The sequence below is a fragment of the Panthera tigris genome, chromosome A1 (assembly GCF_018350195.1).
Source record: "Panthera tigris isolate Pti1 chromosome A1, P.tigris_Pti1_mat1.1, whole genome shotgun sequence".
Taxonomy (NCBI): domain Eukaryota; kingdom Metazoa; phylum Chordata; class Mammalia; order Carnivora; family Felidae; genus Panthera; species Panthera tigris.
Window position 1 is genome coordinate 104,673,976 of NC_056660.1, and position 25,077 is coordinate 104,699,052.

At 39.7% G+C, this 25,077-nt stretch overlaps 1 protein-coding gene across 12 annotated transcripts in view; it reads left to right on the plus strand.

Annotated features, from left to right (window-relative positions):
- The window catches only part of CTXN3 (cortexin 3), a 66,995-nt gene that overhangs the window by 20,397 nt on the left and 21,521 nt on the right, over window positions 1-25,077 (plus strand). For 4 of the 12 annotated variants that reach the window (XM_042983196.1, XM_042983187.1, XM_042983240.1 and 1 more), the window contains 2 exons: window positions 13,129-13,206; window positions 19,414-19,645. In XM_042983196.1, the coding sequence (XP_042839130.1) occupies window positions 13,129-13,206; window positions 19,414-19,622 (287 nt within the window). In that variant the 3' untranslated portion in view covers window positions 19,623-19,645. Of the gene's footprint in view, window positions 1-2,270; window positions 2,487-13,128; window positions 13,207-16,243; window positions 16,516-19,413; window positions 19,646-19,819; window positions 19,920-25,077 lie in introns of those variants that run through there. The other 8 variants (XM_007087798.3, XM_042983262.1, XM_042983270.1 and 5 more) reach the window with 4 other exon arrangements.

A 25,077-nucleotide genomic window follows, 5' to 3' on the forward strand; every position in this document is an offset into this window, starting at 1 on the left:
TATCGTCAAGCTCTTGAATTTTTGCCAGTCTGTTGAATGAGAAATAGTATCTCAGTGTAGTTTTAATTTGTACTCCACTTATTGCTAAATGGAACATCTTTTCATATGGTTTTAACAGACATTTTTAGATCCACTTTGTGAATCATCTGTTCATATCTCTTGCTGATTTTTCTATAGAATATTTTCTGTCAATTAAAAAAACTTACCGTAGGGGGGCCTTGGTGGCTCAGTCAATAAGCGTCAAGCTCTTGATTTCTGCTCATGTTACGATCTCATGGTTCATGAGTTCGAGCCCCACGTCAGGCTCTGTGGTGACAGCATGGAGCCTGCTTGGAATTCTGTCTCTCCCTCTCTCTCTGCCCCTATCCCTGCCTCTCTCTCTAAAAATAAATCAACATTTAAAACATTTATTGTATATTAGAGATGATAGCCTTTTTTTTTTTCTGAGATCTATGTTGCAAACATTATCTAGCAGTTTGACACTTGTCTTTTGATTTTGTTCTTGGTGTTTTTGTTTGAAAGTAGATCAATTCCTGGACTTTCTAGTCAATTCCATTGATCTTTCTCTCAATTCATGAACCTGGATGTGTTTTGAAGGTAGAGATGATAGGGTTTGGTGATGAATTTTATGTGGGGCTTCAGAAAACGAGGAGTGAGGCATGACTCTTAAGATTTTGACTCTTAAGATTTTGAGCAGAATGTTAGAATTTCCACTATGGAGAATTCTATTTTTGTGGAGAATACCAGGAGTTCTGCTCTGGCGATTTGAAATCTGAGATGCCCATTAGACTCACTGGTGGAGATGTGAGAGGGCAGACGGCAGCAGGTATAGAATTAGGGAAAAGGCAGGACATAGACATGAAGACTTAGCCACGTAGAGACAGAATTTAAAACCATAAAACTGTTAGGAGGTTTGATGAAAGCCCTGTGTCCACGTTGGGGATACATATCCTGATATCTTGAGGGTTTAAGTCACTCCCCAAGGAAAGCGCACTTGTGGGCCATGAATCTCGGGCTTGGCCTCTGTATTAGTCACCCAGGGCTGCTGTAACAAAGTACCACTGACTGGGTGGCTTAAACAGCAGAAATTCATTTTCTTCTAATTCTAGAGGTTGGAAGTTCGAGATCGAGATGTCAGCGAGGGTGTTTTCCTCCGAAGCCTCTCTCTTTGGTTTGCAAGTGGCTGTCTTCTCCTATGTGTTCACACAGGCTTTCCTGGATAGCATGTCCTTGTGCTAATATCTTCTTATAAGGACGTTGGTTGTATTGGATTAGGGCCCATGCTGATAGCCTCAGATTAACCTAATCGCCTCTTTATTTTTGTTTTTAAAAATGTTTATTTATTAATTTTGAGAGAGAGAGTGAGAGTGAGATTGAGAGTGCATGTGCACATGGGTGTGTGCAAGAGAGAGTGGGGAGGGGCAGAGAGAGAGGGAGAGAGAGAATCCCAAGCTGGCTCTGTGCTGTCAGTGCAGAGCCCGATGTGTGGCTCAAAGTGACGAATCATGAGATCGTACCTGACCTGAAACCAAGAGTTGGACACTTAACTGACTGAGCCACCCAGGGACCTCGAACATAATCGCCTCTTTAAAGACCTCATTTCCAGATACAGCCACATTCTGAGCTATCAGGGGTTAGACTTTCAACGAATGAAATTTGGGGGTATAACACTCCTCTTTCCATGATATCAACTTGTTACGTGTTTGAGAGGAAATAGGGATTTAGGGTCTAAAGGAACTTATTGTTTCATAAAAGACTTAAAATGATTACTTGGATGCTCAGGAGTTAACATTTCTCCTCTATTTGGAGAATATTTAGGTGGATGATATAAACACAATTGATAAGTAATATGATCCCACAGTCCTCAGATCTGCTCTCAGGGAGAAGGCCTTGTCCTCTCCAGGAAACACAAGATCTGGAAAAGCCTCTGACATAGAATTATCACAGAAGTAAATTTGGGTCTTGTCTGGGGGAAAGAAGGAGGAACATATTTTACAATTGGTGCTAATGTTTATCTCAGAGAAGTTGTTCTTTCACTACTAACTAATGTGGATTAATGGAAGTCAGAAACATCTTTTAGGTAAACAACAAACAAACAAACAAACAACAACAAAAAAACATATCCTAAACTCCATCCATACACTTTCAGTTAGAAGTAACCCCAAGGAAACTTTGCCTTTCAGCTGTAGTCTTTAGTTATATATAGAAATCAGGAGCCTAGACTTCTAAATTGTTGTAATTGATTTGTTAAACATTTGTATTTTTGGAAGTACATTAAGAAGAGAAGAACCAATCTGTCTGGGCCTCATGGAATGTTTCCATAACGTCTCCAAGTCACCTTTACTTGTAAAGTTCCTAAAAGTACTTTTCTGCACTATTTTGTAATCTGTTTTTCAATATTTTTTGCTACTGGGTTATTATTCACTAAACTACAATGTCCTGGTGCTGGAAAACATCTTCATAAATTACAAACTGCAACTCATCGAGATTCTACAGGAGACAAATTGCTTCAAGTTTGCCTTCCAAGAATTTATAGTTATTTCCTAGTAACTTTGTCACTGACATCTGTGATAATGTTTTTGGAATTAGAATATGTTCTCTAACATTTTTGCTTCTCAGAATAAATGATCTGAATGGAGAAAAATCTGCTTCAAGACATTAGGCTGGAATAGAGGCTGAGACGACTTCGATTTTAGCTGATATTTAAATATTTTTTAAAAAAATACCATTTATTTATTATTTTTGAGAGAGAGAGATAACAAGAGGGGGAAGGGGCAGAGAGAGAGAGGGAGAGAGAGAGAGAGAGGCACAGAATCTGAAGCAGGCTCCAGCCTCTGAGCTGTCAGCACAGAGCCTGACGTGGGGCTTGAACTCACGGACCGCGAGATCATGACCTGAGCCGAAGTCGGCCCCTTAACCGACTGAGCCACCCAGGTGCCCCTTGAATAATTTTTTTTAAAGTCTAAGTTTGGAGGGCTAGTAAGACAGAATATTCCAATTGCCTTGGGTTGCTTAGGAAAGTGACACTGGGGCAGGGACGGTATTTGGATAATGGCAGCCTATCAGCTGATATCGTGGTGGGTAATGGACAGAAGAATGTATAGACACTGTAAAAGGAAATAAACACAAATCAGACCAAAATGTCAGTGTTGATCAGTCAATGAAGGTTAATTCATCCTTAAAAGTAAGAAAATACACCCTACTTAGAGCAAAATGTGGGAAAGAAATAACTTCTGATCACACGTACTGCCCATCTTCGTTGGATGGACCTTCATCTTTAAGAACCAACCTTTGGTTCTCTCTTCTGTGTGGTGCCTAGGCTTCGCTCACAAACGTTAGCTCCGCCTCGATTTATTCAGGTAGTCACAAAGGTACATGGCCAGGACTGAATGTTTCAAATGCGGACACAACACCGCATCCCTGTTTTGGCATTTCTTTTTTTGTCGGTAAACAAAAGTAGCCTTGGCTGCTGGAGACCTCTGGAAACGCTAGCGGATACCAATGACTTGAAGACTCTGCTAACGAAACCACCTCACTGGCCCTGTGCTCAGTGTGCCCTTTAGGAGCTGTGTTCCTCAAATGAAATGGTTTCGGAAGCGTCAGGCTTCCCAGACAGGATGTCCCTCTCTCCTGTGGGCCTGACTCTGCTTCCTGTCCTTTGTCACTGTATTTTGGGGGAAAGTCATTCAGGACTCTAGTGTCCAGATGTTTTTAGTTCATTTGATTCTGGCTGCTCCCTTTCTGGCAAATTCTGAAAACATCTCAAACCCAACCTCACCCACCCCAACAAAAACGTCAAACAGGTTAAATACAGGTCTCCCTGGCTCTATTGTGATCAGCCCTTCCTGCGTTGGTTGTTTTTGTTTGTTTGTTTTTAAGTTTATTCAGTTTTGAGAGACAGAGAGAGACATAGCATGAGTGGGGGAGGGGCAGAGAGAGAGAGGGAGACACAGAATCTAAAGCAGGCTCCAGGCTCTGAGCTGGCAACACAGAGCCTGATGCGGGGCTTGAACCCACGAACTGTGAGATCATGACCGGAGCTGAAGTCAGTCGCTTAACCCACTGAGCCACTGACTATCAGAATTCATTGCTTGCTTTAGAGAGTTGTGAAATGGCAAAGTGCGTGTGCTGAGCCCTTTAAATGCTGTCCTGTGGACTTGCTGTGCCCCTGGGCCACAGAGAGAGATAAGCTCTGGGACCTTGCCACTTGACCTAAACTGTAGTTTTGGGTCAAGTTTACTTTTATTCTACTCCTGACAGGATCCACTGGAGGGACAATAGAACCATAGCTTTGCTATCACCAGAACACAACAGAAAGGTCTGGAACTTCTTTATTTTTTAATTAATTAATTAATTAATTTTTTAGAGAGAGTGAGTGAGCAAGTGCATGAGTTGGGGAGAGGCAGAGAGAGAGAGGGAGAAAGAGAATCTCTTGCAGGCTCCTTGCTCAGCGTGGAGCCCAGTGTGGGGTTTGATCTCACGAACCTTGAGATCATGACCTAAGGTGAAATCAAGAGTCACAGGCTTAGCCACCTGAGCCACCCAAACTCAGGACTGGGCCTTCTTGAAATCATACAGATATGTGTAAGAAAAAAGTGAAAACCCCTTGATCTCTGAGACCACCTCCCCCCATCCTCAATCAATGTGTAATCAAGAATATGCCTTTATAACGTTTTTTTCTCTAAATTCATATAGGTAGAAAGTTAATGAATAGGGTGAGTTCCCATTGTGGAAATAAATGAAGACCCTCCCCCGCCCCAAATAAGAACAAGCAGAGACTATGTATTCAGAATTTGCTACAGCAAGGGAGCCAGCCACCATCACTTGCGTTCAGCGGAGACCCAAAGGCAGGCAAAGAAGAGGGAAATCCTTGCAGGGGAAGAGGGAAGGCATAGGATAAGTGCTGATTGGAGGTTGTTGGCATGGGGAAGCTGCAGGTGGGCTAATCAGAAGTAGGGCATCTTAGATGATTGCTTGGGGGTACCTATTTGGCTTTTTCCTATTGGTCCAAGGGTGTGAGCAGGGTTAAAACTAGGGAAGCTTAAGGGCACCTAGGTGGCTCAGTCGGTTAAGCATCCGAGTTGGGCTCACGTCATGATCTCTTGGTTCATGGGTTTGAGCCCCACTTTGGGCTCTGTGCTGACAGCTCAGAGCCTGGGACCTGCTTCAGATTCTGTGTCTCCCTCTCTCTCTGCCCCTCTCCTGCTCTGTCTCTGTCTCTCAAAAATGAATAAACATTAAAAAAAATTTTAAACATGAGAGAGCTGTCAGTTAATAAATAATCAAGTTTTGGCTGTTTTGCACCAAGTGCTACCAGGGTAAGCGACTTCCTGGGCTGTTTGCTACAGAGTTCTATTTTTATTTAGGGTCTAACCTTTCTGTCTGTATATGCAGTCTCTCACCACAAGTAATTATTTATTCATAGGTACTCTAAATATCCTGAATATGTTCCCATTGTCTGTTGTATACTGGAAATCATAGTTTCTCCCAGACTGTTGTTTTTCATACTTATAAAAGTGTTGTTTTACATTTTTATATAAGCAAATCTTTTTCTTCATGACTTTGAAAATATGTAGCTTTCTAAAGAAGGCCACCCTCTTTATAATATTACAACAAATGTCTCCTAAATTTCCTTTTAATGTTATTGTGGTTTAAAAAATAGCTTTGTGATCCAGACAAACTTAATTTTTGCACACAGTGTCAGAAGGAACTACAGCTTTCGTTCCTTTTCCAAATGGGTAGCCATTTGGAGTTACGCATTCTTCCCCCAGCGGCTCAAAAACCCATGTGCTTGCTTCTGGGCTTTGCTCTTTCGGTCTATTTTTCTGCTTTCCGACTAAAACATCACAGTTTATTTTGAGGAAAATATCCTCTTCAGTTTTAGCTTCTTTCTTTAACTTGCATCATTGAGAAAAGTTTTTATTTTTTTTTTAAATCGAGAGAGAGAGAGAGAGAGAGAGAGTAAGGGAGAGGGGCAGAGAGAGAGAGAGAGAGAGAGAATCTTGAGCAGGCCCCAACCCTGGGATCATGACCTGAGCCAAAATCAAGAGTCAGAAGCTCAAATGACTGAGACATCCAGATGCCCCAAGAGAAGTATTTTTTTAATTTCAATTTTCATAGGCTTTCCCTCTAGGTATTTTATAAAATTACTGCTTCATAGCACAAGAATGTGGTCTAATTTCTGCTTTTTGATTACTGAAGATTATTCTGGTCTAACTATGTCAATTTTTGTGAAGTTCTAATAAGTTTCTGAAAGTAATGTATATTCTCGATTTCTTGGCTTAAACATCCAGTCTTGTTATGATAAACCTCAAATCCTCTATGACCTTACCGTCTTAAACAGTTTCTAAGACATTTATATTCAGTTCTCTCAGTACAATTATGGATTTGCCGATTCTCCCCTGAATATCTAACAGCCTCAACTTATATTAAAGCAACGTGATTAGTTGTGTAAATGTTCATGAGTATTATAGTGTCTTGGTGGATGTCAGATCTCCTATCTCGGATGCCTCTTTCCCAGTGTTGGAACGCACATCCGTAATTGGGAGGTGAATGGAAATCAAAGCAGAAAGTGACTAAATGTGGATTATTTTTACCTGGACACAACTGGGGCTCATAGTCTCCTCAAAAGAAAACATGACAAAGTCCTTTACCTGAGAAGCAGCAGATTCCTCCTGGGACTGTCCGGAATCACCACAGCCACAATGTGACCATGAGCCCTTCCTGCCCTGGTGTTTCTGTTTCCACATAGTCCACTGCCCATTTAATTACTTACTTTTAGACTTTAAGACCATTAATTAGAAAACCTTTGGGTTTGCTGGGCTTTTTTGTCTTGGCAATGTTCCTTTCATGCTCTTACCATTAAGTATTGATTCTGTAGGTCAGGCTCTCCCATCCTGAGTACCTTTTACTCTGTGCTTGTTATACTATCTTTAGATAAAAATGTTGCGATGGGAAAGAAGTGGCTGTTTAACGGCTACTAGGTTACTTTTTTGAGTTGAGATGTCAAGCATTCAGCGAAAGGGTGCCTGTTCTCCCCCAGCCTAGAAGTCTGTTTTGTAGCTCTCGAGACTTGGAAATCACTGAATTCCAAAAAGCTGCGATTTCTTGTACAAGCAAGGGTGGAGAGTACCCAGAACGATACCAGGGGTTGTGAGTGCCATGGCCACTGTGACCTTAATGGATAGTTTAGTTTTTGTGGATTTTTTTTTTCTTTTCAATCGGGGCAATTAAAAGTATAACTAATGCAATCACATTTGTATAATGTTAGTAGGATTAATGTTAGTAGGATTCACGTGTAAATTAATACATTCTAACAACCCATTTGTATGTCAGGCTACACACCCCAGTTTTTTATAAAAATGGACATTAGCTGGAAACTACTAGTAACAGTGGAGAACACAAAAGAACCCAAAGAATATCCCTTGAAGTATTGACAAACATTTTAGGGAGAAAACACCCTCTCTTAAAGACCATTAGAAAATGGTAGAATACATGGAGAAATGCTAATTGTAACAGCATTGTCTGTAAACTTTCCAGAAGTTCAGAGAAACTTTCTTCTTATATAGATATACCTTGGTTATTCCAGACATAGCTTTTACAGACAAGACATCTCTTCCTAGTCCTATAATTTTGAGCAGCCCAGGTAACTTAAGGACGTTGGGAGCATATAACATTTCTCCTCTGTCTTGGGGTCTCGATCTCTCCCAATTATGCAAAAGAAAAAGGCAAACCTACGTCTATCGAGTGCCAGTCATTTGCTGAGTACTTTTATATGCCCTATTCCACTTTATCTTTACCACAAACCTGCAGTGTTAGGATCCACTTACAGATGATAAAACTGCAGTTCGGATTAAGTTTCATCCTTGAATTACTGAGCTTCGAATCAGCAGGGCCAGGCTTTTATACCAAGTCAGAACTTCTGGTCTTTCAAAATCATTATCGTGTCACGGGAAGCTCTTGGTTATATAGGGGAGTCAGACAGTAGTTGAGAGTAACCTGGGGACCCACTACTTGTGATTAGCATCTGAAGTGGGGGCAGTCTGGTAACGTGGAGCTCTTAACCTGTGGGGACTGTGCTAACTCTAGCCAATTCGTGTCACATAACTCACACAGCTGGCGTCAGAAGAGTTTAGTAAAGGAGAAGAAACACAGGAATGCTTTTCCTATTCCGCAACAATAAATTACCAATACCTTTGTAACAGAGACAGCGATTCAAATGCTTAGTCCGGTTTGAAGTATGAAGAATACATCATGATTCGTAGGACTGGGTGACTTCTTTATTTATTATCATCTACCATGTTTTCTTAATAAAATAACATGGAGCAGGGGAGCCTGGGTGGCTCAGTCAGTTAAGCCTCCAGCTTCGGCTCAGGTCATGATCTCGCTATTAACCTAGCTTGAGCCCTGTGTCGGGCTCTGGGCTGGCACCTCAGAGCCTGGAGCCTGCTTCGGATTCTGTGTCTGCCTCTCTCTGTGCCCCTCTCCCACTCATGCTCTGTCTCTGTCTCTGTCAAAAATAAATACACATTAAAAAAAATTAAAGGGGCACCTGGGTGGCTCAGTCGGTTGAGCAATCGACTTTGGCTCAGGTCATGATCTCACGGTCCGTGAGTTCGAGCCCCGCGTCGGGCTCTGTGCTGACAGCTCAGAGCCTGGAGCCTGCTTCGGATTCTGTGTCTCCCTCTCTCTGCCCCTCCCCTGCTCGCAGTCGGTCTCTCTCTCTCTCAAAAAATGAATAAACATTTAAAAAAAATAAAAATAAATAAAATGATGTAGAGAAAAACAGAAAATGATCACCCTGAGTTTCTAATGGATTGTTTACAGGCTATCCTATTCAATATTAAAGACGCTAAGGCATCATGGATAACAGCGTGGACAATGGAACTATGAAGACTAGATTTTACATGTTGCCAGCTATGTGACCATGAGCACATTATCAATCGAAGACCCAGTTTTCCCACTTGTAAAGTAGGCAGAGTAATCACAAGTGCCTCACAGAGATCTGAAGGGATGAAATATCATAATGCGTGTTCTTTATACATTGAATGACTGGTAGTGAGTGCTCAATAAATGTCAGCTATTACAGAGATGCTTTCCATATGAAAAGTGTGTTCTGATTACATTTAAAATGGAAATTTGGCAGATAAAGGACAGAAGCTCAAACCCAAATCTTGCCAGCATGTTATTTTTTGTTAATGATATTAGCAGGATCAGAATGACTTTCCGTTCATCTGGACAAGTGCACAACCCCTGACCCTGTGAACTTGGGTGTTGTGGAAAGCTAATCATCCCCAGCAATGTCAGTGTCAGGGCAAAGCACCAGCTGGAGGAAATTTAATCAGAGATACATCTTCCACGTTTTTATGTTACATTTTATATACATTTAACCTAACTAGAATATTCATAGAATAGGAATAGAGAATTCACAGAATATTCATGAATATGGCTTCTTATACCTCTCATGTCTTATTTCCTGGGTTTATACATTCTTCCGTCACACACACACACACACACACGCACACACTCTATTCAGATAATCATTTATCAGCTGATTTATTGATAATTGTAGAACTCTGTTGGCTAGAAGATGTCACTGATCATGAGTTGACTCCGTAAACAGGGAAGAGAAACTGTTGTAGAAAAGGGGTTGGAGAAGCAGAAGAAAGGGAAAGAAAAGACACTAATAGAAAATGCCAAATAGAAGAGAAAAACCATCATAAATAAAAATATGGAGACCAAGGGGAAGCCATAAGGAAAAGGAGTATTTGTTTGGTGTGAAAAAATAGTGCATGGATGACTGAAGGAGAAGAAATATTTGAGAATTTCTTATGACTGTCACCTGCACTTACATTTCATACTGTTTCCCTTAGCTAATTTCCCTAAGGAAAAGAAGGCTATTGTCCATCTACAGCACTAAGAGAAAGTGCAAGCTTAGACCGTAGTCACATTAAACATTTGCCATAGCTTTATGTGCTTACTCTTCACAAACACTGGCTTAGTTGCAGTTTGCTGGCTCTACACTAGAACTTGAAAGAGGGTTACACGCTGAGAAATAAGATGATTATCAGGGTTCCCAGGTAAATAGGGCAGCGTACTGGTCGGAAGAGTCAGTGTCACCACCAAGACATAGTTTTCCCATCTGTATGTGGAAATCATCGTATGCGTCCTTCCTTCATACCCGAACAACAAATGAGTCAATGACTAGATGTGGCCAATGAGGTGGAAACACACTCCTTATGTTTAACACTGTAAAGCAGCAAATTGCAAATGGATTGCAAGATGGCGAGGTCTGGGAGGGGGCAGTAATGAGAGTTTAGATCACCAGTCTCCAAAGGAAGGATACGCCATCAAGCCTGCAAACAAGATTCAGGTGAATGTATATGCATATCGGATGCAGAGTGATTGGTTGCCGGGCTAGGCTTCCATCACACAGAGAGGACAAAGGAAGATTCTCGTTTGGGGAGTCTGAGCAGCCTGAGAGAATTATGACCTGAGCTGAAATCAAGAATCTAACACGCAACCAACTGAGCCACCCAGGCATCCCAAAAGATTTTTTTTTTGGAGATTAAAAATTGAAAAACTCCATGAGAAGTTGAAAATAAAGTTAGAGAAATAGTCAGAAAGTAGAGCAAAAATGACAAAAAATAGGTGAGAAGCGATGAGAAACTTAGAAAATAGTCCAGAAAATCTAATACATATAAAAGAAGTTTAAAGGGAACAAGAATGTGCCATTTGAAATAACATGGATGAAACTAGAGTGTTACTACGCTAAGCAAAATAAATTGGGCAGAGAAAGACAAATACCTTATGATTTCACTCATATGTGGCATTTAAGAAGCAAAACAGATGAACATAGGGAAAGGGAAGGAAAAATAAAATAAGATAAAAACAGAGAAGGAAGCAGACCATAAAAGACTCTTAAAGGTAGAGAACAAACAGAGGGTTGATGGAGGGGAGGTGGGTGGCAGATGGCATAAATGGGTGATAGGCATTAAGGAGGGCACTTGGGAGGGTGTTGGATGTGTACGTGATGAGATGTTCAGTTCTACTCCTGAAACCAAATACTATGTTATATGTTAACTAACTTGAATTAAAAGAAAAACTTGGAAGAAAATAAATAACTTGTATTTTTTAAAAAATGAACAAAAACAGAAAATATAGAAGATAGGAAATCATAATAATTGAAGGCATTTCTTCAGGACTAAAGGTCACAAATGTCCAGATTAAGAGGGGTCCTAGAAGGCCCAAACAATGAACGAAAGTAGGTCTACGTAAGGCACGTCACTGTGAAATTTCAGAACTGGGCACAGGAAAGATTCTCAAGGCGTCCATATGGAAAAACAAATCATATACAAAATGTTAAATACCTTATCAACTCTGTAAGCTAGAAAAGTGGAGAATTCTTTCAAAACTCAACAAGAATATTATTTCTTAGGTAGAATTTAATACAGAACCAAAATATCAATCAAATAAGAGCAAAGAGTACAGATGTTATCAAACGTGATGGACATCATTTTCCAGAAAATGCAACACACCCAAACTGAGGGAGCAGGAAAAAAACATGGAACACAGGAAACAAGAAATCCAACACAGAAGAGAGGGAAAAGGAACCTTTGGGACAAGAGTGAGGAGGGATTTCAAGAAGGCTGCTCTGTACCCAGGATGCAGGGTCAATGTGCCACAGGTTTAGATGGAAAATCTGTAGCCAGGGACAGTGCAGAATGCTTTTCTCTGTTGTGGACCTTCCCCCAAACCAGAGGGAAGAGATAGGTACCAGGAAAGTCCCTGAAACCACTGATAAGATCCAGGATGATATATGATTGAGAATGAAGGGTGGCATAATAAAAAATTATGGTCTACGGTAGCCTGGGTGGCTCAGTCGGTTAAGCGTCTGACTTGGCTCAGGTCATGATCTCATGGTTCGTGGGTTTGAGCCCCGCGTTCGGCTCTGTGCTGAAAGCTCAGAGACCGGATCCTGCTTCGGATTCTGTGCCTCCCTCTCTCTCTGCCTCTCCCCTACTACTGCTGTCTCTATGTCCTTCAAAAATAAATAAATGTTAAAAAAATTTAAAACATTTAAAAATTATGGTTTACACGAAAGATTGATGTCATTTTTTTTTTAATTGAAATCTTGGTAAGAGCTTGTGGTTCCCATATACAAGAATGAAGAAGAAAACACAATCCTACCTGAGTAAGAGTATATCACCCTTATATCCAATCCTTCAGACGCTACACTATTTTTCCATTAATGAGGGATAGGTACCTCTGGGAATGTGATGGTTGCCACTTTTATTTTGAGAGATCATAATCATTATGCATAATAGAAGCAAGGACTGTATCAAAGTCAATCCTGGCAGGAAATCTGGAAGGCTGGGAATGTCTTCCCCGGATGGAGCAGTCAGGGGGAGAAGAGAGTCCTTATAAAATAGGACAAGGTCTGTAGCTCAATTTTGCTTTAAGGAATCCCATGCTCTTTACATGGGTAGCTATGTTGAAGAACATAGAAAAATTGTTTTCTCTCTGGCAACTGAGGTCTTCTGTGTGACTGATTTTCAGTTCAATTCTGGGAGATTTCTGATTGTCATTCCTCACATAGGCCACTCCAAAATACATGCCTTTGTATTTATTAATCTTTATTAATCTTAATTAATCTTTATTAATCAAGATTAATCTTTATTAATAAAGATTAATCTTTATTAATCTTAAGATCTAGAATTCTAGGGGCACCTAGGTGGCTTAGTTGGTTACATGTCTGACTTTGGCTCAGGTCATGATCTCACAGTTCGTGGGTTTGAGCGTCGTATCGGGCTCTCTGTTGACAGCTCAGATTCTGTGTCTCCCTCTCTCTCTGCCCCTCCCCCCACTCGTGCTCTATCTGTCTGTCTGTCTCTCTCTCTCTAAAATAACATTAAAAAAATTAAAAAAAGACTAGAATTCCAGTGATTTTGTCAAAGAAATATACACTTATTAGATTGTTTTAGCCTGCTTTGTTTTGTATAAATTAATGGCACTCAGTTCAACTATGGCCAGTTGTTTAGAATATGTAAGTGTTTGGGATGACATTAGCATTAGTGAATGTCTTTGAGAATTTCACTGGTGAGGTACTGTTTTTTCTTTGTGCCTCAGGACATCAGGAGGACGTGTCATGGCCCCATCAGCCACAAGTACTACCTGGAAGTGGAACATGTCTCCACACCTATGACAGTGGGTATTCTCTCTTCTTAATTGGTTTTGATCCATGCTTTCCCTCAGACAATTTGAACCATGCTGTCAAAATCCATCTATTCAATTCATTAAAGTCTTCTCTCTTTAATTTTTGTGTCAAGATTTGACAGATAAAATAATGATAACTAATGGTTATTCCTGAAATGAAAATGACTTTGCTTTTGTTTACAAAAGTTACTAATGAAGTTCAAAGGCAATTTTTGTTTTGTGAAAGGAAAAATTGTTTTAAGTTTATTTTCACGTGACTAGGAGAGATCAGAAATAGTTCAGTTGCAGCCTATCTGAATTAATTGCTTATGTAGAGAACTTGCAAAGGAATTTCTGCATTTATGTTTTATGGCCCTAATCCTAACGTCAGATTTTTTAAAAAAATTGTATTTCATAGCTGATATCTTCTGTGGTTTATCCTCCAGAAAATCATATTTGTCATGGGCGATTCTGCAGAGTCTCTTTGGTTTGCCTAGAAAACATACCATCTAATCCTTTTATTTAGTTGAAAATAAACAATGAGGACCAGCCCATTGTGAAACTGTCAGACTGTAACTGTTACAAAGCATATGAATTAAAATATATATTGGAAGTTGCTTTTAAAGACATAAGAGCTTTTAATGCCATCTGCTTTGCATTAACCCAGCAAAACTCCCGTCTGACGTACAACTCACTATTTTGAGTACCATTTGGTATTCCCAAAGTTTCTGAATATCGGCTTTGAATCTTATGATGTGAATGAAGTTAAAAATCACACAGCTGGTTATGTAACTTACAGTCATAAACTTCAGGTGTGAAAAATAAAGGCAACTTTATTTTTTAATTCTGAACTCAGAATAGAATGCTTCCGTTTCTTACTCAGCCAAATAGCAGGAACTTTTTTTATCCGGTTACTTTCAAGCAATCTGTGTTACTTGTAGATTTGATCTCAAGTGTCTCTGGTAAATAGATCTAGGGTTTCCACTTCCTCTTTATTCTCCCTCTTCTTCCGAGGTTGAACGATGTTCAGGGGTGGGATTGAGAGAGGCACGTGGTTTTACTCCCCATGTGCAAAGGGTACTGGAGCGTATCACACAGTTGGGTGTGTATCTGTATGTCTGTGTGTAAATACTCGGGGAACAAAGGACCCCTGCTTAATGCATGCCTCTGTGGATGGCACTACCACTTTGGATTGGGCTGGAAAGGATGATTGTATGAGGCATATTTTGGAATACAGATTGTGAGTCTAATTTAAAAATCCTAGAGTATGAAAGGAGATTTCAAATTCCTGGTTGTCCTTTTGTCGAGAAGTTCTAGGTTTGTCACGGAAGGAAAAACACTGCTGAGAGAGGCTGACCGGCTCCATTAATGTTAATGTAAGATGCTTTGAATAATCAGGCCATACCTATATATGTATATATAGATATAGATGCATGCATATATGAATATAAATTTACATATTAATGAATAACTATTTATATGTTAATATGCACAATATACATATGCACACAATGAATTTACATATTATGTACATATGTGAATATATGACTTTACACACTAACATACACACTATATTTCTTTTATTTGAATTTAAAGCATTTTGACTCATATCTCTATATATGTTTGAAATTTTGTAAGATTATACAGGGGTGTATACATCACACACTCACACAAAGCAATTAATGTTCTCCATTCCAACCTTTTCCCCATTATTCAAGATACTTAGGTGAAATATGCTCTTGGAATACCATGAGCCTAGAAGAAAACTTTGGTGAGACTCCTGTGCATAATCTTGTCGCTTCCCCATGGCAGGGCTGTGAAATCCATAAAGGAGGTGTGAGAGTCTTCCCACTTCTCATTCACACTTGTACGACTGCACCCACTCACCCCAGAAGTGTTTCTAACGGGAGCTGTGCACCTCCCCCCCTCCCCGGCCCCTCTGCTGTCCCTTCAGCACTGCCTCTCCTCAGGCCTTCAGGGTCCTCTGAGAATCTAGGGCCTGGCTCAAGCATGAGAGTGCCTTGTACCTTCCTGTCTTGTGTGTGCAAAGTGGACACAAAGAGATGAAAGAGAATAAGACTCCAAATAACACAACCACGTGCAAATGTACCGCCAATTGGTTGCCGTGGAAACTTTCCTGAGAGCCGTGAGCCTTGGATTCTAAACTAAGCTCAGGATGTCTGGTGTCAGAAGGTGACACGCTTTTGTCCCACACCCCAACACCTCAGGCTTTGAAGTTTTCTTCACCTGATTTTACACAAGGGAGGAGAAAGGGAACACTGTCTACACTGTCCTGCTCTCATGCAACTTTTTAAAGAGCAAAATCATGGCGAGAGCTAGGCTCGCACAGCCTTGAGGTGACAGGGAATTTCTGGCCATCCTATTGGAAACTAGACTCTTCAGAAATAACGTAATCTTTTTCAGAATGTCATTTTTGCCTTCTTGGCATGAATGTATAAATCATTAGGACTCTGTGGAAAGGGGCTTTTTTTTTTATTTCCCAACCATCAGAACTCTAAAAGTTTATTTGTTATTGCTGAAAATGTGTGGATTTTGGAGGTTACCGGCATACTCAATCACTCCACTTTATTAGCACATTCAGAGTGATTGCAGAAACTAGTTGGCAGGGCTCTGGAAGAAATACTGATATAATATCTCTGAAGGAGGCTGGGTCCCTTTACTCCGGAAGAAGGAGGCTGGGTCCCTTTACTCCGGAAGAAGGAGGCTGGGTCCCTTTACTCCGGAAGAAGGAGGCTGGGTCCCTTTACTCCGGAAGAAGGAGGCTGGGTCCCTTTACTCCGGAAGAAGGAGGCTGGGTCCCTTTACTCCGGAAGAAGGAGGCTGGGTCCCTTTACTCCAGAAGTGAGCAAAATAGGATATCCCTATCCTATTGTTACTCATGTCTTGGAGGAGGCTGGGTGCCATGGTTAGTTGTCATTTCTGGTGTCTGTCCCCATCACGAGGACCACTACTCCCCACAGTGTAGAAAGGGATCTAGCAATGAATGCGGCCATGTTAAAGTTTGCCTTCTTTTCTTTTAAATATCCAGGAGCCTGCTTGTTGATCCCCACATGCATCCAACCAATAGTAACCAAGCATGAATGGATACAAGTATCTGAAGACTTAGACACAAAGCAATGTTTCACGATAGATTTCAACATTGCATGGCCATGCAGGAGGTTCAAAATTTCTTCTCTGCTCTGCAAATCATTTTGCCTCCTTACCTGGAGGAGAGAGCGAAAATGAGAGAGAGAGAGAGACGCCTATGTTCCCTACCTTCAGCTACAAAGTAATTACTAAAATAAATGACTTCTAAATGAATCTGTGAGAATAAATGAGACATTTTAAGCAATAAATAGTGAACTCTGGCAGGAAGAGTTTCTCTCATCAGAAAAGTCAGTGAATATAATTAAAAAATGTGAGGAACCAACCCCTTTAGATATGCTGGATATATATTTATGAAGTGTATTTATGGCCACAATGTCACCTTTTCTAAACACATTTCAAAATTCTTCCTGAAAGCTTGCCTAAATAAATATATATTTATGCATGGCAAAAAAAAAAAAAAAAAAAAAGAAAGAGAATTCTTGTTATTACTTGTGTCTAGGAAAAAATAAACACATTTATAACTTAAAATCCATTTAAATATCTATTCTTGGGATGCCTGGATGGCTCAGTTGGTTAGGTCTGACTCTTGACTTTGGCTCAGGCCATGATCTCACCATTCGTGAGATCTCTCAAAATAAGTAGATAAACATTTAAAAAATATATTTATTTTCACTGCTGATCATTTGTTTATTTAAAAATATTCTGCCTTCATTAAAATTTTTGAATACTCATAGGAATTTAATAGCAGTGACAAATTCAGTTAATTATCTCAAATATTTATACCTATAATAAAGGCATATGGTTTTGCTTAACCTAAAAATTGTTTCCTGTTTTAATCACAGGAATATATACTGAAGAGTGATTTGTGAATTTTCTCACTACTTTTCCTTGATATGGTCATTGACCACTCATGTCTTTGGCTGCCAGATATATTCAAGAAACATTTGTGTATGCCTTTATTAGAGACCACACCAGAAACATTAAGCCTGGTTGAAATACGAGCTCCTTGAAAGGCAAATCACTATTTTTTTTCCCTTTCTCATTGCAGCTAATGACCTATTTAAGATTGAGCCACTTATACAAGAAAATTTTTTAAAAAATTTAGAAGTATAAGTGGGTTGAAATTCATGAATTAACTAATTACGGTCATAAGCCCATGGGTAGCTGAAGCATATAGCCAATATGATGAAGTTCAGATGATTACAGCATTATTTAAATAAGTTCAACAGAGATTAGAGGTTTTTCATTATTTATAATTATTATGCAAAGAGGCCCCTTACAATCATAACCTTAAAAATATTGCCATGTATACTATTTGGCATGAATATTTTTCACTTACAATCTGTGTATATAGTCATTACTATCAAGACTGTGTCTTAAGTGCTCCTCTGGGCTGGGCTATTTAGGCTAGCTTTGTGTGGAATGAGGCGCCTGTCTCCTTGTATATGAGAATCTCGAGAAAGCTCTTGGGGCGAAAAATACCTCCCTCTTTGCCTGTAATTCCATCTGTGATACACACTCATTCCTGCCATTTTGATTCCCTTAAATATAATCCTAATTAAAGTACAGGATTCCAGAGAAAGTCATATGTTAAGGCATGAATATCCATCAACATCATTGTGTTGATCACAACTCCTTCCTAATTGACAGCTAGTTGAGAACAGAGTGCTAATGAAGTTGGTAAATTTTGATGCAGGGAAATATAGAAAGCACTTTTTCAAGTCAGCATGTGAATTGACAATACAAAGGGTCAGCACTGAAGACAATGTCTAGGAACAACTCTGGGACCCCAAATAAGTTAAACTCAGTTCCTATACGACCCTAAATGTCAATCTAAGATATAAAATCTGTATACATACAGACATGTTAAACATTCAACAGTTCCACCACATAAATAAATATTCACATTATAACATTCAAAGGATGATATAATCTATCTACTTTAGTTTTTTAAATATTTATTTTTGAGAGAGAAAGGTAGGGAGTGAGCGTGCATGAGCAGGGCAGGGGCAGAGAGAGAGGGGACAGATGATCTGAAACAGGCCCTGTGCTGACAGCAGACAGCCCAATACAGGGCTCAAACCCATGAAAGGTGAGATCATGACCTGAGCTGAAGTTGGATACTTAACCGAATGAGCCACCCAGGCGCCCCTAATCTACCAACTTCAGTAGACACTTACTTATTCTAGTAGGTAAAACTGAGAATCATCAGAATACATATTCAGAGGAAGCAGATTTGGGAGAGACCCCCACATTTTTTCGGAGGGAGCCAGCAAGATTTTAGGGTGTGTATGTTGTGGGAGGAGCTGTATATTTGAAGAGAGAATATAGATGTCATTGACCTAGGAAAGATGAAAGAAGAGCTTGCATTATGAAAGGTAGAAAATGAGCTTGTATTGTGCCAGACAAAAAGCTTCAGGTTCAAAACTGGTTGCTCCTGAATACTATCAAGCACAGTAAGTTTATCTTTTCACTTCAATTTCTAGACTAGGGGACTGTTCTGGGACCAGACTTTTTGATTGGAGTTTTCAGAGTCATCTTTATAGCTTGCTTTTCCTATATAGCAAAATTTGTTAGTCACCAATGCAGAGGGAGAAAAGAACCTCACACAGTTCTTACAAACTCAGCAAAATTTTCAAAGTTCTTTCCTCAGCTGTTGGTATTGTGGGCTAGTAACATCATCAGTGAGTTTCCAGAAAAATAGGCGTTGCAGGTGAACTGCCTTCCAGGATGTGAATTAGGCACAAGGATAATATCTACTGTGTGTGTGTGTGGGGGGGGGGACCATAAATATTGGGACAGGAGATCTAGTATGTATGTAGGGAACTTGGGGTTTTCTTCCAACTGAAATGACCTCAGTATTGTTCTGATAACTGTTGAGGAATGCTACATGATATCCAACGTTTACTCCAACTTGGTAATTCTAAGATTTTTCCTGTTGGAATGAAAATAGTTTAGACCTTCTGTCTTTGGTGTTGCTCAAGTTTTAGAAGTCTTGAGACTTTCATAGAGGCGCTCATCTGTATGAATTTCTAGCTGCAGTCATGTGATATTTTTTTAAAAAGTATGAAGATCTGAAAGTAAAAGATTTTGTCTTGGGCCTTGCATTAGCTCTCCTAGCGATCTTGCTACTCATTGAGAAAGACTGTATCCATGGTGATCAGGAGAGTAACAAGTGGGAAACTTTCTCAACTGGAACGGAGCCCATTTCTCCCCCTGGACAACAGGTAAACTCACACCACAAGTTACGAGCAGAGTTCACATGCTTAACTGAAATCCAGAAGTACCATGCAACTCTGAAAAAATCTTTTCAACTATAGATTTTTCCTCGACTCGGAGAGATGTAGCCTTATTTGAATTATTCTGAAAATGCTCTTCAACACCAAGACGCATAAACAAGCTTGAGATTTCTTTCTTTCTATTTGGATTTGTTTTCTGCCTGTCTGTCATGCAGAATGATAATGGGCTGAAGCCGTTGCTTCCATTAACAATCATGGCTCGTATCCCATCTTTTCAGTTCTGATGCTAATCACGGCAAGGCCCCAGCAGCCTCTTGAAGCGCCACAGAGCAATCCATGTTCAACTGTGACTGGAATTCCAAATGTAGAAAGTAAAAGGTAATGTTTCCAAATAACTTATCAAGAAATGTTTTCACACGAGCACAGGCCAATTTGAGCATCTCTTAAAGATGTGACATTGCAGTTATGTTCATTCCCGTTCTTCCTTCCTTTCTCCCTTCTTGTACTGGTTTGCACATTCCTGTGATTCTTGGCATTAATATTCATTGCTGATATTACAAAATCTGATTTTCATATATTGAAGAAAATATGGCGGTTGCCTTCAAAGGACTCATAGGTGAATTGAAACAGTGGCAGAGGACCTAGGGCCTGGGCGTCAGAATTGGCGCACCTGTTTTTGAATGGCCTGTGAGCTATGGATGCATTTACTTTTTTAAATGATTGTGGGAAGGGCACCTGCGTGGCTCAGCTGGTTAAGCATCCGACTCTTTTTTTCTGCTCAGGTCATGATCCCAGTGTCCTGGGATCAAGCCCCAAGTGGGGCTTCATGCTGAGTAAGGAGCCTGCTCAAGATTCTCTCTCTCCCTCTGCCCCTCCCCCCAAATACTAAGCAAAAATAAATCAGTGATTAGGGGAGAAATCAAATGAAAAATAATATAATTTGACACGTGAAAAATTATATGAAAGCCAAATTTCAGTGTCCATAAATAAAGTTTGACTGGAACACAGACACATTCATTTGTTTACACATTATCCCTGGTTGCTTTCCTGCTCTAACAAAATTTCGTAGTAAATACTAAGACTGCCTGGCCCACAAAGCTGAAAATACTTCCTCTCTGCCCCTTTATGGGAAGTTTCCTGACCCCTGACTTAGAATATAAAACAGTGAGTTCTAAAATGAAGACAGGAAGGGGTGCCTGGGTGGCTCATCGGTTAAGCGACTTAGTTGGGCTCAGGTCATGATCTCACAGTTTGTGAGTTTGAGCCCCGCGTCGGGCTCTGTGCTGACAGCTCAGAGCCTGGAGCCTGCTTCAGATTCTGTGTCTTCCTCTCTCTCTGCCACTCCCCTGCTTATACTGTCTTTCTCTCTCTCTCTCTCTCTCAAAAATAAACATTAAAAAATAATAAATAAAATGTAGACACAAAGAAAGTGATGCTCTGAGGGGAAATGAGTTAAGTGCCTTGGGTGGTTACATTTTCCATAATCAGTTATTAGTACTTAATATTTTCAAGACATCTCATATTCGTGGAGGTTTTTTTTCCCCCACCAAGAGTATTTAACCATAATGGCCAATGCAAGCTGAGGTGACCCTATAATTACAGTGAGTCAGAAGGAAATGGCTTTTTCCAGAGTAAATAAGAAAACTGAATCCATAGGAGAAGGAAAAATTTGCTTTATATCCAAAATCTTCTAAATTTCAATAAATAAATGGGTGTTGCTAACAGAATTAGAGGAGAATTTTCTACTGTCCCTAGTAGAGCCTTGGCAGTTCAGGGGCTGAACAAGAGTCTGGGCCTAGAGTTTCACATCTGAAAGAATGATGGGTGGAGAGAAGCAATGCTTCCCTAAGATTCTCCCACAGAGCTGACTTCTAAATTCACAGCCTCCTCCCCTCTACCTACTTCAGCATTTTGCATTCAATTCCACCTTATCTTTGAGGTTGAGGACACTGACAATGCATAAATCCATTGCATGTTGTTTTCAGATAAGAGGTCTTACAAATATATACATATGTGTATATATATGTATATACAGACACATATATACATATATATGTATATACATATACATATATACATATATATGTATATACATATGTATATGTATATAAATATACATATATGTGTATAGATATACACACACACATATATACATACATATATATATGTGTATATATAATTTATTGTCAAGTTGGCTAACATACAGTGTATACAGTGTGCTCTTGGATTGGGGGTAGATTCCCATGATTCATCGCTTACATACAACACCCAGTGCTCATCCCAACAAATGCCCTCCTCAATGCCCATCATCCATTTTTCCCTCTCCCCTGCTCCTGCCTCCATCAACCCTCAGTTTGTTCTCTGTATTTAAGGGTCTGTTATGGTTTGCCTCCCTCTGTCTGTAATTATTTTTTTTCCCTTCCTTCCCTCCATGGTCTTCTGTTAAGTTTCTCAAATTCCATATATGCATGAAAACATATGATATCTGTCTTTCTCTGCCTGAGTTATTTCACTTGGCATAATACCCTCCAGTTCCATCCACGTTGCTACAAATGGCAGGATTTCGATGGAGGAGAGATTCAGTGAACAGGTCTTAATCACCAGTTATTTGGGTACGTGCTTTCAGATGGACATTTTCAATGCTCCACTCCTCTGTGAAGTTTCCGAAAGTCCTGTCTACTGGTTAATGTTTCAAAAGAGGAAAAAGTCAGGGAGGAAGGGAAGAAAGAACAAGCTTTCGAGAATGATGATCCTGACTCCTCATTAGCGCCTTACACAGTATGCCTTTTAAAAGACACACTCAGCTGTTGAAGTGTTCCCGGGAGTTAAATAAAGCGCAAGAAGGCACTCACGGAGAGCATATGGGGAGGGTTAGCACACCTATCCTCATTTCACATCTGAGAAAACTGAGGCTCAGAAACATTAGTCAATTACCCAAGTGTATAGAATTTGGGAACTGGCAGAATTAGAGTTTGTACTATCGAGTAGAAATTTTAGGCTTCTTCTTCCATACCATAACTACCACCCTGTTGTAGAATATAATGAAAGCTACGTGTCTAGATTTAGCTGTCTCCGTTGGACAAAGTTTAAAGATATCAACTTAGCACCTTGCATCCCTGCGAGGATATTTCCCTTAGATGCATGATATGACCTGTGTTACCTACACCAAGACTCCTGGGAAGAAGGTCTTGAAGCCCCACATATGACAACTTCAGCTCTTAAGCTAACCTTGTCTGGAGAGTTCCATATTTACATCAAGGGCTGAGGGATAACTTTCTTTTAAAACCAAGAGAGAGGCAGATGGCTCTCAAAAGAATGAAAAAAAAAGCCTGGCTCGGTGAACTCGGTACAGAGTGACCAGATGTATGGCATAGGGGAGAAGTACTGTCAGGGGAAGCCAGTCCTTAACCAGAGGTGGAAAAATCACCTCATTCAAACTGAATTCTTTGAGGCTTACAATCAGATGGGAATGTATCACCTGTGTCCCAATATATATGGAGGGTCTCCCACATGCCTTAAGCCATGCTTGACTTTCTGGAGGATGGAAGCCTCCTTATGAAGGTTCATATGTAATTAGGGAGATAGGATATATACTCTGTAGAAGTGTGTCCATTAAATAAAATTGTGCTTCTTGTAAAGGATCTGAACTTGAGCAATTCTGCCAAGTTACAGAGGCAGTTGCTTAGCACTGACTACTGCACAGTGGTAACTGCTACCTCAGGAAGTGAGATGAGGAATTTTCCATCCATATCAAGAACAGGATAGAGTGTAAACAAATGACCTCTGGGGCCACTTGCCTCCATCTGAATCCTTCATTCATCACCTTCTACCTGTGTGATATTGGGCAGGTCACGTAACCAGCTTATGTCTCAGCTGCAAAATCAGGATAATAATACCTAATTTGTGAGGATTAAATAAACTGCTACATGTAAAGCATCTTTAAGCTGCTTGGCATATAGTGAAAGTTTGCTAAAAAAAATAACTCTGACATATATGTTAATGATTCAGAATAGATCTCACTATTTCTTTAAGGTTTCCATTCCAACTTAAGCTTAGGTAGTAGGTTTTAAAACTATGCTTACATTTGAATTTACTGGATTTATGCTGAAATGAAAAATTATAATGTACTTTATCATGGGAAAATGTGCTATGATCATTAGTGTCATCAGAAGAAAAAAGATAAAAGTAATATTATGATTATATAATAGCTTGTACTTATATAATAGACTATACTTCTATGTGCCAGGAATGATTTTAAGCTCTATTATATGATTTTAATTCATTTAATCCTTACAACAACTCTAGAAGATAGGCGAGTGCTATTATTAAACCCATTTTACATATGTAAGAATACAGGCACAAGGAAATTGAGAAAAAAGAAGGACAATGCAGTTACTCAAATTGCTTTATGTCTTACATTCATGGCAACTATGAACTCCTGGCCATCCTTTAGACCTCATTCTTTTATATGTTTATAATCTATTAGTGTAATATTTTAAGTGAAATTTTGTCTATGAATTATTTATACTAAGATTTTGCTGACTGTGTATTTTATGGAGGATCATTTGGGGATAGGGCCAAGCTAATCGAGGAATGGAGTATGGTGGATGAGTGGTTTCTGGAGAGGATTAAGAGATGGGTCAGAGAACTGGAGACACTAACACAAATGACAATTGCTAACAACAGAAATAATTTTCAAATTACATTACGCTTCAATATGACCAGCATTCGAAAGGGTAAAGATGCTGGAGTGTAGGTATTTAGTTGTTTTATGGGGGAATCTTAATGGCAAAAATTCATTTAGCAAAGCATCATGAGAAAATTTCCATTCAAAGTACAGATGAAAGCACCATGATTTCTAATTACTCCCTGAAATGACTCTTTATTTAGGTCTTCACAGAATATGCTTCTGCTTGAAATCCATTGAATTTATTTTCATTTTATAAATAGTAGCCTTTGAAAGGAACATAGCTAGTGCTGTTACCAGCCACTAAGTTTGAATTGAACCATTACTCAAATCATGATGGATTTGGATTAGTTTTCTTTGTGTTTATGAAAACATGCTTGTAGAATTGCATTTTTCTTTTCATCATTTATCAGTAAGAAGAAAACTCAAGCATTTTAGAATAACACTATAATTCCGTATGATTGGTTTACAGGCAACACTGAACTATTTCGATACTCAAATGGATTGTGGAAAATACTTCCGGATATTGGATGTTTTCAGTGTGAGAGGCAGGACTGTGTATGGAAATTGTAACTGTACTTCAGTCCTACTGGATCGTCTCTTCTGCCCCCCAGAGGGTGGCAAGCATACATGTTAGATTTGGGTAGAAGTTCTTGCAGCAGGGAAAGACGGCTCACCACCTCCTGCCATGCTTCAGAGCCTTCACTCCTCAGATTTCAACAGTTGACCTCTGCCTGTGGAGGTGAAGTCTCGAGTTCACCTCCACAGTAGAGTTACCCCCATTTCTTCTTTCTTTGAGAGAAGCAGTCTGTAAGGCAATACTTCAGCCCCCTGAAATACGTCCAAGAA